Source organism: Pan paniscus, chromosome 6 (assembly GCF_029289425.2).
Source record: "Pan paniscus chromosome 6, NHGRI_mPanPan1-v2.0_pri, whole genome shotgun sequence".
Taxonomy (NCBI): Eukaryota; Metazoa; Chordata; class Mammalia; order Primates; family Hominidae; genus Pan; species Pan paniscus.
In genome coordinates, this window is record NC_073255.2 from 31,916,159 (window position 1) to 31,929,394 (window position 13,236).

Here is a 13,236-nt window from a genome sequence, read left to right on the forward strand (position 1 = left end):
CAAGCTGGTCTTGAACTTCTGACCTCAGGAAATCTGCCCGCCTCGGCCTCCCAAAGTGCTGGGATTAGAAGTGTGAACCACCGCGCCCGGCCAATGTCAGTAATTTCTAATGTCGATAATTATCCCAAGTCCTTGTTCACTTATGCAAGTTTTAAAAAAAAGCTGGCGGGGGGCGGGAGGCTGGGTGCAGTGGCTCATGCCTGTAATCCCAGCACTTTGGGAGGCCAAGGCAGGCGGATCACTTGAGGTCAGGAGTTTGAGACCAGCCTGGCCAATATGGTGGAACCCCGTCTCTACTAAAAATACAGAAATTAGCCGGGCGTGGTGGCAGGTGCATGTAATCCCAGCTACTCGGGAGGCTGAGGCAGGAGAATCGCTAGAATCCGGGAGGCGGAGCTTGCAGTGAGCCGAGAACGCGCCACTGCACTCCAGCCTGGGCGACAGACCTAGACTCCGTCTCAAAAGAAAAAAAAAAAGTGCTATTATTAGGAGGGGGAAGCCGAAAGAGTAGGAAGCAGTACTTGGAAACTTTCTAGAAGGAAGTGAGACGAGGCAAGGCGTTAAGGCATTCGACTCAGCAACTGGAGTAGCAGAAGGCATCTGATCTGAGAGGAAAGGCAAGGATGCGTCCCTGAACATCCAATATTCAGAAACCCGCACCGCTACTGTTTAAAACAACTCAATTGAACTAGGAGGAGAATGAATACGTTACTTAATTAAGTACATTCTGAAGATATCTGGGGCATGGGGCGGACAGGGAATCAAATCTCCTTTCCCCTTTCAAATCTTAGAGACAGACGAGGGGCGAGGCCTCTGACCTGGGTTTCCTTCTCTGAGGAAGTGTTGGGTCCCGAAGCCCTCTTCGGGAGAGTCAGGTGGCGGCCCGGGGCAGCTCAGACCGCGCCTCAGGAGCCCTCGAAGCTGGACGACGCTGGCAGAAAGAAACGCGAGGCCTCATTGTCCCCCGAGACAAAGCGGAGCTCTTCGCAGCCTCGGGGACCTGTCCGGACTCACTTTCCCTTCCCTCCGAAACCACCCACCGACGCGGGCCGGGAAACGCTCAGGCCCAAGGTGGGCTCTGAGCGCGAATCAGGGAAGAGCCCGGATGCTGCTCCTTTCCCGCCCCGGACCGGCGCAGGTCCATCCAGAGGCGCGAAGCCTGCAGGCCAGGGAAGAGCCCGGATGCTGCTCCCTTCGTGCTCTGCCTGGGGCCCAGGAAGCAGGAGAAACGGAACGGCGGCGTTGGGTCAAGAACTCAGAGGGTGAAGGCTGGGAAGCCAAGGAAGGAAAGCCGTCCTGACCTCGGCGTCGGGGCTCCTCTACAACCCCGCAGGGTCGCGAAGGTCCTGCGGCATCTCCTCTCGCAGTTGCCGCAGCCTAGCCGGCCGGGGGCAGGCGCTGGTGCCCCCCGCCCGCTCCCCGCAGCCCCAGCAGAGCCGGAGTTCCCGCGGCCGCCGCTGCCCGAGCGACTCGATCGCCCGAGCCGACCTCTTCCCAAGCCTTGGACAGCTGACCCCTGCGCATCCTAAAGGAAAGACCCCATCTGTTCCTCAGAATGGGAAAATTCCCGTGCATACTTTGCCAGAACCGTGTTGCTGATATTTCGGGGGTTGGGGGTACCATTTTAAATCGTGGCTTTCTGCATTCTTGTTACGGTTCTGTGGCGACTTAGAACGAAGTGGGTCGTAAATCGTAAAAATGTCCAACGCGGCTAAAACGTGTCCCAGTTTGAAAAGAAAAGTCGCTCAATAATTTTTCTTTTATTTTCTGTTGCAAGCATTTGTGTATTTTTTCCCAACCGATTAACCACACAAGCCTAAATGAAAATACAAAAAATCTGATTTATATAGATTAACCTTGTGATTAGACGTTTTACCAACAGGTTTTTAATACAAGAGTAAAATGTAATGGGCTGATTAAAAATAGAGACACTTGTTTTAGTTGTGTTTGAACATGTTGCAAAAAGAGACATTGGTCTTTTCATTTTTTCCAGTAAACTCAAAATGCAGTCATTTAAGGATGTTTTGCAGGATATGATGAGGGTTTAGAGTTGCCTAAGGAAAAAAAGTGTTTAGAGGCTAGCGCCTACTGAACATACTTGTTTAATTGATATTTTGTTTGTAGTTCTGCTATCAAAGGTCAGCTAGCTGTATTTGATGGCTGGTGCTATTAAAAATAAGGCACTAAAACGCTGAGGATTCCAGCTCACCTCTTCAAACACTGACAACCATTGATGTCCCTTTGGGCATCAGGTTCTGCTGAGATCAGTAGGATCCCATGGGGATGAGATGGAGGAGAATGTGGAAAGTTGTATTGCAAGGAGACTTTATGTTAATAGTTTGGGCTTGGGGGTGTGTGTGTGTGTGTGTGTGTGTTAGGTACATGAGTGAGTCTTGGAAAAAATTAAGATATGTGAGTCAGAACAATTTAGAAGGTATGCTGTGCCACAAACTAGCCAGAAAAAGCAAACACATTTTTAAAAGGTTCAGAGTTAGAACCCCTCCTGGAATGTCCCTTGCATCTTGAAGCCCCTTCTAGATGATACTTCTTGACAATTTAATGGAGGTCAAATTTGTGTGTAGGCAACTCCTCTTTCATTTATTCTTTCCCATCCAAGTTTAAAAACAAAACAGAAATATATGTGTGTGTGTTGAATTTTACTTGCCCTCCAGATTTTTATTTTTATATTTTAAGAACATATGTATTTAAAGGTAAGTAGCACATTTTATTATTCAAACAAGATGGCAGAAGCATTCAACTCAGAGGTTGTTTCAAAGATTCGGTATTCCTAATGGCCTCAAAGTCAAGGACTTGACTGAGTGGGTGGCCAGTAAAGCAGAAATGGAAAAATAAATCATATCTAGTCTGAAACAAATTACATGGAATAAATCAGGGAGGGACAAAATTGAATCAGGACTTTAGAATTTAAAAGTGCACTGGACTCAGGTTCTAAGCTGCCCTGTTTTTTTATTTAGGAAGTAAGAGTATGGATACTGACTGTGCTCTCAGTCAAACCAATCCACCTCTGGGTGCCTTTTTCTGATCCATAGAGTGAGAGATTAGGGATGTGGGTCCCATTCAATTCTGGTCATTTAGGCACAAGGAGTCCTAAGGCAGAATTTTTGTGTGTTCTCACAAATGCAGGCACAAAGGGGACTTATCTAAGGCAGAGGGTCACCAAAGTTGACCAGTGACTAGCTTATCCCAATAGTGGCATGCTAACTAAAGTGTGTTCTTGTATGTACTGAAAAAGCCATAGCGTTTCTTTTACAGCCCCATCCAATATAAAGAAAGATGTTGTTCATGCACTAATTTCAGTATTTTTAAGCACAGGAGTTGCCTGTCTCTCAAAATAAATTAAAGCCTGAAATGCCTAGAGCTTCTACTTTAAGAATGATTATTCTTAAGGAGGAAACACAAACAGCAGTGACCATTTTTCACAGACGTGCTCAGCCATCAGGAAAGCTTAATAAATCCCTATTTAGTATGCATTTATGCAGTGATTACATGAACTTTGACCTCTGAAGAGCTGTAGCAATTAGCTTCAGTGTCTAGCATCTTCTACTCACCATTCCCCACTGGCTTCCTTGTGTCTTCCTTTTTCATCTCTCAATACTTCATGCATTAAGAAGGCGTAAAATTTAAAAGTTGACTTTCCACCTGAGGTATTTGCTTCTGCGCAAGCCAATTCTCCCTCCCCCCTTTCCCACTCAACAGCCATCTCAGATGGATATTGGGGCTCTGATTGTCAATATTACTCAAACACAAATGGATTTCAATTCAATCTTGCCCTGTACTTTCACAAAGATAAACTCTAATGGCCCAAAGAGCTTCATTTCATAGCTCGTGGCATCTGAAATAAATCAGATATCTTCTGTCAGACTAATTTAACATTTTAACAATATTTGATGTAATTTATTTAAAGTCAAATGAAACCGAATGGATTGGCAGAAAACTAGAGGAGGGGGCAGGAGAAGGGCAGCTGGAAGCTTCCAAAAAACAAAAAAGAAAAAAAGGAAGAAAAGAAAAGAACTAAGAGGGGAGAGGAAAGTGTTTTAAGTTTCTAGTAAACATTGTTTAGCAAAAGAATAATAGGAAAGTTGCCCCTTTTCCAAAGAGGGATGGAACTATAATTGTTGCCTTTAGTTGAGAGCTCAGATAAACTGCTGGGACTCATTCTAAAGTGACCCATCACTGCATTCATCTCTTCTTGAACTTTCGGTGAACCTGAGATTAAACAGGGGTGAGCAGCTAAGCAGTTTGTTGTTAGCAGCCTTTTCAACAACCCTTTCAGACTGAGTAAATATTGATCGGTTTGAATCTGATTGCCCCAGAGGAAAACACCACCGCATTTGAATAGCCTCCAAAAGTAAACTTTAAAAGGTGAAACCCAGAGCAGACTTCAGAGCCAAAGCAAGACCTCAACTCAGCCTAGTTTGGGAACACTCTGTATTTGGGGAGTACTGTGGATAAATGTAGAGGAAGTGAGGAAAAAAACATTGGAAAACTAGAATTTTGTATCGCAGTTATCCCAGGTGCCTAACTGAGACCCTTGTTTCCTTTGTAAATGTATCAATAAAATGTTATTTTCAGTTTTCCCACTCTGTGTTGTTTCAGTTACCATTGCTGTCATTTTTCAAGTAGCTAACTGTGCTCCTTAGAGACCAAAGCAGAAAGAGAGAGACCTTGAAATAGGATGTGTTAAGCGCCTTTGATTTAATCGATTGAGACAGCTAAAAAGATACAAATGTTTTCCTTGTTGAAAGGTGTATTAATGTTTCCTAAATGCATTGCTTGTTAACTGATTTATTCCATGACCTAGAGAAAGCTAGAGATGGTTAGCCATAATTTATTGTTCTCTCTCGCTGCCACATTAAACCAGCATCTTAAAGACTGGAATCTCTGGGATTCCAGCGGATCTCGCCCTGCTTTTAGATATTGAAATGGAGTCAATGGCATGCAAATGACACTTTAACACATTAAAGTATTTGGAAGCCAGCCATCTGTTTTGCTGTGTGGGCCCTACACTAATAAACAAAAGATACAGTATAAGGCCAGGCAGGAAATGAAAGAAAGGGTTGACCGTCTTTGAAGTTCTTCTCCATCCACTTGAGTCTTTTACAGGCAACCTCAGAACCCAGCAGCTGAGGGGAGGGCACCCAGTGCCCTTGATATGGCCGCAGCAACTGCACCGCAAAGTTCAGCCTTCTCTTCTTTGACAGGGAAGTGCAGGAATTCTCACAAGTGCCCTAGACGGCCTGCAAATTCCAAATTTTTGTAGGGTTTTTCTCCTCCAGCCCGTCCTTTGTAAAACACCCTTTGGGGAGGAAGGAAGTCATCTGTCTGTGTTTGTTTTCAATGCTGTAAATTTTCTGCTGTACTGTTGGGCTAAATAAAATGCCTCCAAAAATGTGTGAAAGTAAAGGAAAGCAATAAAGAGGCCTGGGAGGAGAGCCACTTTGAACTCTATCATTTGCTGGCTTCCTCTTTTGAGAGCAGATACATACCTTGGTCAGAAACAACTTGGATATTGAAAGACTTCAGGGTAGCTTCCACAAGTTCACCTGGAAGTACCTGTTGAGCCCAGAGAAGAAAATGACTTTTTTTTTCTGGGTTATGTGGCATGGAATTAGAACTGTGGATCCTTTACAGCCATGACGGCTATGAAATCAAAGCTGAGTCTGAAGGGAATAAGATGTGCAACCCAGAGATGGGGAAGAAGGGGGGAAGAACCGCAGGAAGGGATGGATGTTGACAGGAAGAATGGGGGAAGGGATGCAAGGGTTTACTAAAAACACTCCATTTCAAGGGTGGAATATATCGGAACTCTGCCTGACAATCCAAAAAGAAGGAAGAGGAGCGGAATAAGGGCCCTATCCTCACAACAACTTTATACTGGAGCTAATTAAATGTGAATCTCTTAGCTCTTGGTTCACTGATGTGAGGAAAGACTGACTGAAGACAGTTTTGGCTTTTGAAGGGAGTTCTGTTTATACATACGTCAACATCCAGTTGGAGGTGAAAAGGTTAGCACTTGACCCAGGAAGTATCCATGTTTGTTTCAAAAATAAATCTGCTTCATAAATTTCTTCATCGGTCTTTTTTTCCATTATGAGCTTTGATTATAATAAAGGAGCTGTTATTAACTTTTATTCAAGAAAAGGCCCATCTCTTTGAAAATATTTACCACCCTTCTCCCTTTCCCCTCATGAAATGTGCCAACTTCATAGGAATTAACAAATTGTAGCCCAGCCAAATACACGGATGCTTAAGCATACCTGAAACTTGAGTATATTTATTTATTACAGACATCCTAAGACCCGTAAACTCTGCTCTGGATCATATCACTCCAGGATCTCAGAGCTGTTCATGATTGTACAGGAAAGGGGGAATATCATAGGCTCACAAAGGATAACTGACAGAACTCAGTGTGGTACTTTGGGGACATCAAACATTGTGCGACATGCAAAAGACTATTCACGAATAACACAAAATATACATTCATTGTGCCATCCATCACATTAACAATTGAGCTGAAAATACATTATATCCAGCTAAGATAACTGTGGAAGGAAGAAATTGGTTTGAATAATACTTTTAGGTTCTGAATAACCCAGCACAAATTTTAAACAGAGGGTGGCCCGAGAAGAAAGGGGTAGAGATTGGGAAAGACTTAGCACAGGAAGCCGGGTTTCTGAAGTTTGTGCTCTGCAGGGCTTCTTAACTGTAAGAACAAATCAAGGCTACCCTCTGAGGCATCTGATTGGGTTTAAATGAGGGAATTTTTTCTTTCACCTATAAAATTGTACCAGTTTAGAGAGTTTGCCCACCCTGTTTTAGTAACCTAAACATTTCTAGAAAATCTGTATAAAGATAAATCTCTTAGGACAAAGTATTTACAACCAGCAAACTCACACACATGAAAATGACTTAAATTAAGGGATGAATTAATTGTGTAAACATATAGTGCATCTCTTCTTCCTGAGCTCCTGGACTCGCCTTTCGCTATATCCTACTTTCAAGGACAAGGGAGGGGAGAGCTGTACATATAGTTAGATAAAAGATGAGAAGATTCCTTCTGGCATGTTTCTGTCGGCAAAGGGAACTATTTTCCAAAAGGTCATCTGAAAGGAACAGTAGGTTCTGTGAATTCTCCTAAAAGCAGGAGGGATGTTAAGGCCCACCAGAAAATGTATGCTGGCACCCAATCTGGATGAAGGTGTTAACCCCGCACCAAGTCTCTGGTCCAGAATTATCTGCAAACATATTATCCTGGCCAGGAGCTCCCCAGATAGGATTAGAAAGGAAGAAAGAGACTGTAAATGGAAAGAAAGATAAGCTAAGCATGTGCTTTGGGTAAGAAGTCCCAGCCCAAGGAGATGCCTGGGCTGTTGTCTGGGGCTGGAGCCGCCTCAGTGGGAGGTAGTCAGAGTGTCTGAGGTAGAAGACCCCGGGGAAGGAACGCAGGGCGAAGAGCTGGACTTCTCCGAGGATTCCTCGGCCTTCTCGTCGTTTCCTGGCGGGGTGGCCGGAGAGATGGGCAAGAGACCCTCCTTCTCACGTTTCTTTTGCTTCATTCGGCGGTTCTGGAACCAGATCTTCACTTGGGTCTCGTTGAGCTGCAGGGATGCAGCGATCTCCACCCTGCGGGCGCGCGTCAGGTACTTGTTGAAGTGGAACTCCTTCTCCAGTTCCGTGAGCTGCTTGGTAGTGAAGTTGGTGCGCACCGCGTTGGGTTGACCCAGGTAGCCGTACTCTCCAACTTTCCCTGGGGCAAAGTGGGAAGCCATGAGACGGAAATGTAAAAATTTTAAAATCGACTTGAGATTCCCCACACGCTTCATGGCAACACTCAGGTAAAGAAAAGATCAAGAACTCAGCACAAATCGGGCTGTGGAGGGTGAGTGATGAGGTGTAAAGTGTTAACCTGATGTAAACCATTAGCATGGTCAGACCGGTGATTAATGGAGCCTTAAGATATTAACAGAACACTACCGTCACAATAACCACCCCCACATACTTCCTATTTCCCAAATGTATAAAATCCTTGAAAACACACCAATCCCTGAGACTTCTTTGCCCCAACACCTCTGGGCACCCTCTCCATGCACTACAACACTAGTCTGATACAAAAACCTTAAAAAAAAAAGATCATTATTAATTTCCTTGGAAATTAAGCATACCAGCTCCTTCCAGAATAATCAAGGAGCATCCACCAACCAGCAGGACTGACCTGTTTTGGGAGGGTTTCTTTTGACTTTCATCCAGTCAAAAGTCTGCGCTGGAGAAGATGTCTCCGATGCAGGGGAGCGACAGGCTTCTTGGTGGCTGGCGTGGAGAGGGGACAAGGAGTTATTATACGTAGCCAGGGCCAGGCTCTGGTGCTCCTGTCCATATGAGTGGTGAATGTATTGAGGCGAGCCCACCGCGCCCCCAGCATAACCCTGGTGGTGGTGGTGATGCTGGACCATGGGAGATGAGAGATTTCCAGAGTAAACAGCGGGAGCGCACTGGGGGTACCCACCACTTACGTCTGCTTCCTGATTTAACGCGTAGGGGCTGTAAGGCGCACTGAAGTTCTGTGAGCCATAGCTTGGACCACAACTCGAGTGGGAGTAGGACACCCCCAGGTTCCCGGAAGTCTGGTAGGTAGCCGGCTGGGGGTGGTGATGGTGGTGGTGGTGGTGGTGGTGGTGGGGCGAACCGATCTGCACCCCCCTGCCCATTAGGAAGCGGTCGTCGCCGCCGCAACTGTTGGCACTGACCGCGCACGACTGGAAAGTTGTAATCCCATGGTCCGAGGGGTAGGCTCGGGCTGGGCAGGTCCCCGAGTCGCCACTGCTAAGTATGGGGTATTCCAGGAAGGAGTTCATTCTTGCATTGTCCATCTGTCACTGAGTGACCTGGTCCTGCGAAGCCCGGCGTGACTGTGCCAACTTTCTCACTTCCTCCATGGGGCCGGAGAAGAAAAATGATATGAATGTACAGTGCGCAAGAGGGGGGGCGGGAGGGCGGAGGACGCTGGAGGAGGGGCACGTGACGGTGTCAGCCAATGGCTGAGCCTCCTGCAAAAGTTTGCCGGCTTCCGCAGTGATGGATCACCGTTTCAGTGGCATTTAAATCCCCGGCGCTCCGCCGTCTAGGTGACGCGCAGTCGCCCCCCCAGGCAGCCTAGGCGGCGGCAGCCGCTGCGGCGACTGCAAAGGCCGATTTGGAGTGCTGGAACGAAGAAGAGCAAAAGCTGCCTTCTGCGCGCGCCCGACTCCGCTGCCCTCCCCGCCAGGCCTCCGGGAGGTGGGGGCTGGGAGGCGTCCCCCGCTCCCGCCCCCTCCCCACCGTGCAATGAAAGATGAACTGGCGAGAGGTGAGAAGGGAAGAGGGCTCCCGGCTCTCTCGGGGCGGGAATCAGTGGGCCAGAGCTCGCCGGGTGGCCGCAAGTACGCCGGCCCAGCCCGCAGCGCGCCCAGCCGGAAGGCGGGGAATCCGGCTGACACCGCGCCCCGGGTTCCCAGGCCACCTCCTCTGTTCTGAGGCTGGGCTGGGAGACCGTGGGGCTGTGAGGAGCGCATAGAACCGTGGTGGAGGGCGAGGCTGGGCCACCGGCCCTTCAAGCTCGGAATGGAGGGGGAAGAGCGCAGAGGGCTGGCTGGGAGGAACTTGGGTGGGCGTGAAGGAGACGAGGGCAAGAAAAGAAACTTCCCTTCTTCCAGGAGGGTCTTCGAAACCCTCTCCCCACAGCCCCTCTCGTCATTAGCATGGCAATGAGGAGTTTCTGTAATTCGACTTGGAGGGGCGGATGAGCCCTGGAAGCTCAGAGCTCGCCGGAAAAGGCCGGGGGCGGCCGGGCTCTTCTTCCCCACCTTCCCTCTCTCGTCGCTCTCCGCCCCTTTCTCTTTCCCACTCAGTTTTGCACCGGGAGCCCTCCGGGATGCGGAGCTACTCGACCGCCGGATTTTTAGGGGTAGGAGGCGGGGGAGAGAGATGACGCTGGCGGACGTGGCCAGCGTGGGGGCCGGGCCGTGCGCTGCAGGCCATCTGCCGGCGCCCCGAGACCCAGGAGCCTCCGCGCTCCCGCGTGGGCCTCACAGGGCCGGTCCACAGCTCCAACATAGTAGCTGAACTCCCTTCGTTGCGTTCCTCTTTTTCTGGAGGGGAATGTTAGAAGAGAGAGAGAGCTTCCTTTTATAACCTTCCTCATTCTGCTGCACGTCTAGAGTGGGTGTGGGGGCTGGCAGGTGGGAGGGGCGGTGGACAAATGGCTGATGGTGGACGGGACACTTTACCCCAACGACACCTCCTCCCCTTTCCAACTGGCTGTGTAGTTGCTTATGAGAACCTTCAAGTCCTTCCCTAGAGAGACACATGCAAATCTGAGCGTCATCCCAGGCCAGGGGTCCTGTTCCTCATCACCCTACTTCCCTGAGGCTGCTGAGGTCGTTAAATTGTTGTTTACTATTAGGTTTCACGTCAACCCTGGGCTTGTAGAGAGAAAAAGCCAAACGGAGACCAAGAATTGATGCAGTCTTGGGTAGGAGAAATCGAGAGCTTGTCCAGGAAGCTTTGCTGTATAAATTATAAGCAATGCTGTATAAATTTTACTCCAACCATGTGTACAATGTTGGAATCAGATGAAATTTATAGTGAATGAATGTATGTGGGTTTGGGGTTTCCACTCCCCTTCAGCCTTTCCTCCCCTGTTAGAACAAGGAAGGTTTTTTTTTTTTCAAGAAAGGTACATTTCAAATATGTTAGTCACCCTTTCAGTCTTCTGTATTCTGTTCTCCACGTACCGAAGTTCCCCCAAACCTGTCCTCTCAAGAGAGAAAACCCATGCTGACTCTGGACTCCCTCAGTAACAATGAAACATTCTCCCCAAACATTTCCTTTCAGAATAGTATTTGTGACTTTGATCCATCCCAAGCATGGTTAAGAGGGAGCACGAGCAGGAAAGGCCCACTTTCTGGGGTTGGGCAGCCACCCCTGCCCCAGTTTCGGCTCCTGGGAATCCTCCGACTGGAGAAGGGGAAAGGCAAGGCAGTCCTCCTGGAGGCGGCTTCCTTGGGAGCACCAGCTTCCAGCGGCGGGGAGAGAAGGAGCTCCTGTGGGAGAGGGGGCAGGATGTGAGTAGGTCGGTGCTGGCTATGCGAGCAATCCTCCCTCCAAGCCTGAGCAAGTCGGTACATTTTCCCCCGCTGCCTCATTCCTGTACCTTGGTTGCCCTCCTCAGCCTGGGTTTGCAGGACCCCCTCGGCTGCAGGGCGCCTGCCACAAAGCCGACCCCGGCAGGAGCCACTCTCTCTGCTAGTTCGCTGCCTCGGCGCTGCTCTCCCTCAGCCTCTCTTCTTCTCTCCTGGCCTCTTTTCTGGGGCATCCTGGGTGGAGTGTTTTTCTTGGGATCACGAGCTTGCACTCGCACACAGGCCCGCAGACACACAGGCCCGGCGGCAGCCCTTCTCCGCTTGCTGTTCCCGGCTCCCCGCAGGCCGGGTGCTCGCAGCCGGGCTGGCTATGCCTCGCCTGGCAGCCCAGAGCGCCGCTTCCCGGGAACGGCACACAAAGGCAGCCTCCCCTGGCCTCTAGCCCTTAGGCTTCTGTAGCTCAGTTCTTTCCCCACACCCCTCCCCCAAGAAATTCTGGGGGCCGTTCCACCGAGTAGGAGATCCTTGGCCCTCTAGGCAAGTAGGTCAGCGCCCCAAGACTGGAGCTGGTCTCTTTCAACGCCTTGGGAGACTGGGTGAAAGGCGAGCTTGGTTACGCTTAAAATGATCGCCTACAAGCGGTTCTCTTGGCTCAAAACGCCTCTTTCAGGGCTCTTATGCTAGAAAGGAAAGGAATAAGGAGGAGACAAAATGACGCCGAGGCCCTGAACTGTTCATGGCATCCGCGGCTCAGCCAAGCTGTTGTTTTAAAAGAGCAATAAAAATGAATTATGACTAAACGCCTTCTAACTTAATGCTTTCGGACGGGGATCCCCGGCAAATAACGTAAGAGGATTTTTATTTGTGCATGTGTTCCTGCAATTGATCTCTTTGATGACATTCTCATTCATAGAAAGCGTTTGATTTATGAGCGTAGGACGAATCGCATCCTGGAGCTGCGCAGCCCTGGCCGCGGCCGGGACGCCCTGCTCCGCGCTGAGCTTGGGGCCAGAAACCAGCCATAGTCCCCACACTCCGCCGCCGCAGCTGGGATTTAGCGGAGGAAGGGGCGAGGGAAGGTAGGGAGCAAACCTATGAAGAAACATCGCGTTGTCATTGGAACTTCCAAGCCTTTGCTGTTAAGAGCCAGGTTCTTAAATCAACCCGCCCCACACACATGTTGCTTACATGCTGCGTTTTCTCACGGTAAGTAAGTAGGCATCAGAAGAGAGCTCAGAAAGGGAAAAATAAACATGGGGAGACCTAACAAGGGAGGGGGGGAAAGCAACAACCCAGTGACACACCCTAGATCACATTTTATTGATATTTCATTTAAAGTGCTTTTCTCTCTCTCTAGAACCTGCGTTAATTTATAACCTAGGGTGTAGAAACACACCATTTTAAATCTCAACTTGCTAACCTGACTTCGAAGCATTAACGATCTATTATTAGCAATGTAAACAGGTTTAAGAATGAAATATTGATTTTTCTGACCCTGAAAAAAAAAAAAGAATCCTAGAGTGACTGAACCAGAGGATTGGAAAGAACATTTTCTGGGGTGCATTTTCCAGATAGTAATCACTGTTATGTTTTATTTTTGTTTTTCTCTATCTTTTAGGTCTGTTTTGCCTGAACCCATCAACAGCTGGGAGATTAATCAACCACACTGAAAATGTGGAGGGATTTATGGGGGAGGGGGTTGAAATGTGGATGTTTGAAACAAAAGTGTATAAACAAATGAATTGTTGATAACTTAGTTATTGACCTGGAGACTGGTAGCTTATTAAAGAAACTCCGTGTTACTCATTCCTGGAGTTGGGGGTTTCTGTAGGCACTTTATTTCTCCACTTTCAAGAGCTTGGGCTTGGCCCAAATCTTAGACTGTCCAATTCTGTCTCTATTACCAATTTAAATCTATGGCTTGAACCTGTGCACTGAAAATCAAATCCTTTAAAAAGAAAGAGGAGAAGAAGAAGCAAAAAAGAAAAAAAAAACTTATTAGAAGCCCTAGTCATTTTTTGGCTTTCTGTTTTGTTGCTGTCCATTGAAGACTTTGAACATGCCGCCTTAATAAATGTATTAAAATTGAAAAAAGAAG

The 13,236-nt window shown here is 48.1% G+C and overlaps 1 protein-coding gene and 1 long non-coding RNA gene across 3 annotated transcripts; one reads left to right on the plus strand and one right to left on the minus strand.

Moving 5' to 3' along the window:
- Positions 1-6,275: 6,275 nt before the first annotated feature.
- On the minus strand, positions 6,276-9,101 carry HOXA1 (homeobox A1). Of its 2 annotated transcripts, none has more exons than XM_003807909.6 (2): positions 8,234-9,101; positions 6,276-7,768 (listed from the first exon to the last, which is right to left on the minus strand). In XM_003807909.6, the coding sequence occupies exons 1-2, from the start codon at positions 8,886-8,888 to the stop codon at positions 7,413-7,415; spliced, it is 1,011 nt and encodes a 336-aa protein (XP_003807957.1). In that variant the 5' UTR covers positions 8,889-9,101; the 3' UTR covers positions 6,276-7,412. The 2 variants fall into 2 exon arrangements, with proteins under 2 accessions (XP_003807957.1, XP_063461729.1); XM_063605659.1 differs by lacking the exon at positions 6,276-7,768 and having other exon boundaries at positions 8,009-8,328; positions 8,532-9,101.
- A 129-nt stretch (positions 9,102-9,230) lies between these two features.
- Positions 9,231-13,232, plus strand: LOC134730668 (uncharacterized). Its single transcript, XR_010112577.1, has 2 exons — positions 9,231-9,364; positions 12,052-13,232. It is a non-coding gene; the product is annotated as an uncharacterized LOC134730668 (long non-coding RNA).
- The last annotated feature ends 4 nt before the right edge of the window (positions 13,233-13,236 follow it).

Coding starts and splice junctions, on each gene's coding strand:
- HOXA1 (XM_003807909.6), bottom strand. CDS start 8,888: ATGGACAATGCAAGAATGAACTCCTTCCTGGAATACCCCATACTTAGC. Junction 7,769..8,233: donor AAGAAACCCTCCCAAAACAG/GTCAGTCCTGCT, acceptor ACTTTGCCCCAG/GGAAAGTTGGAGAGTACGGC.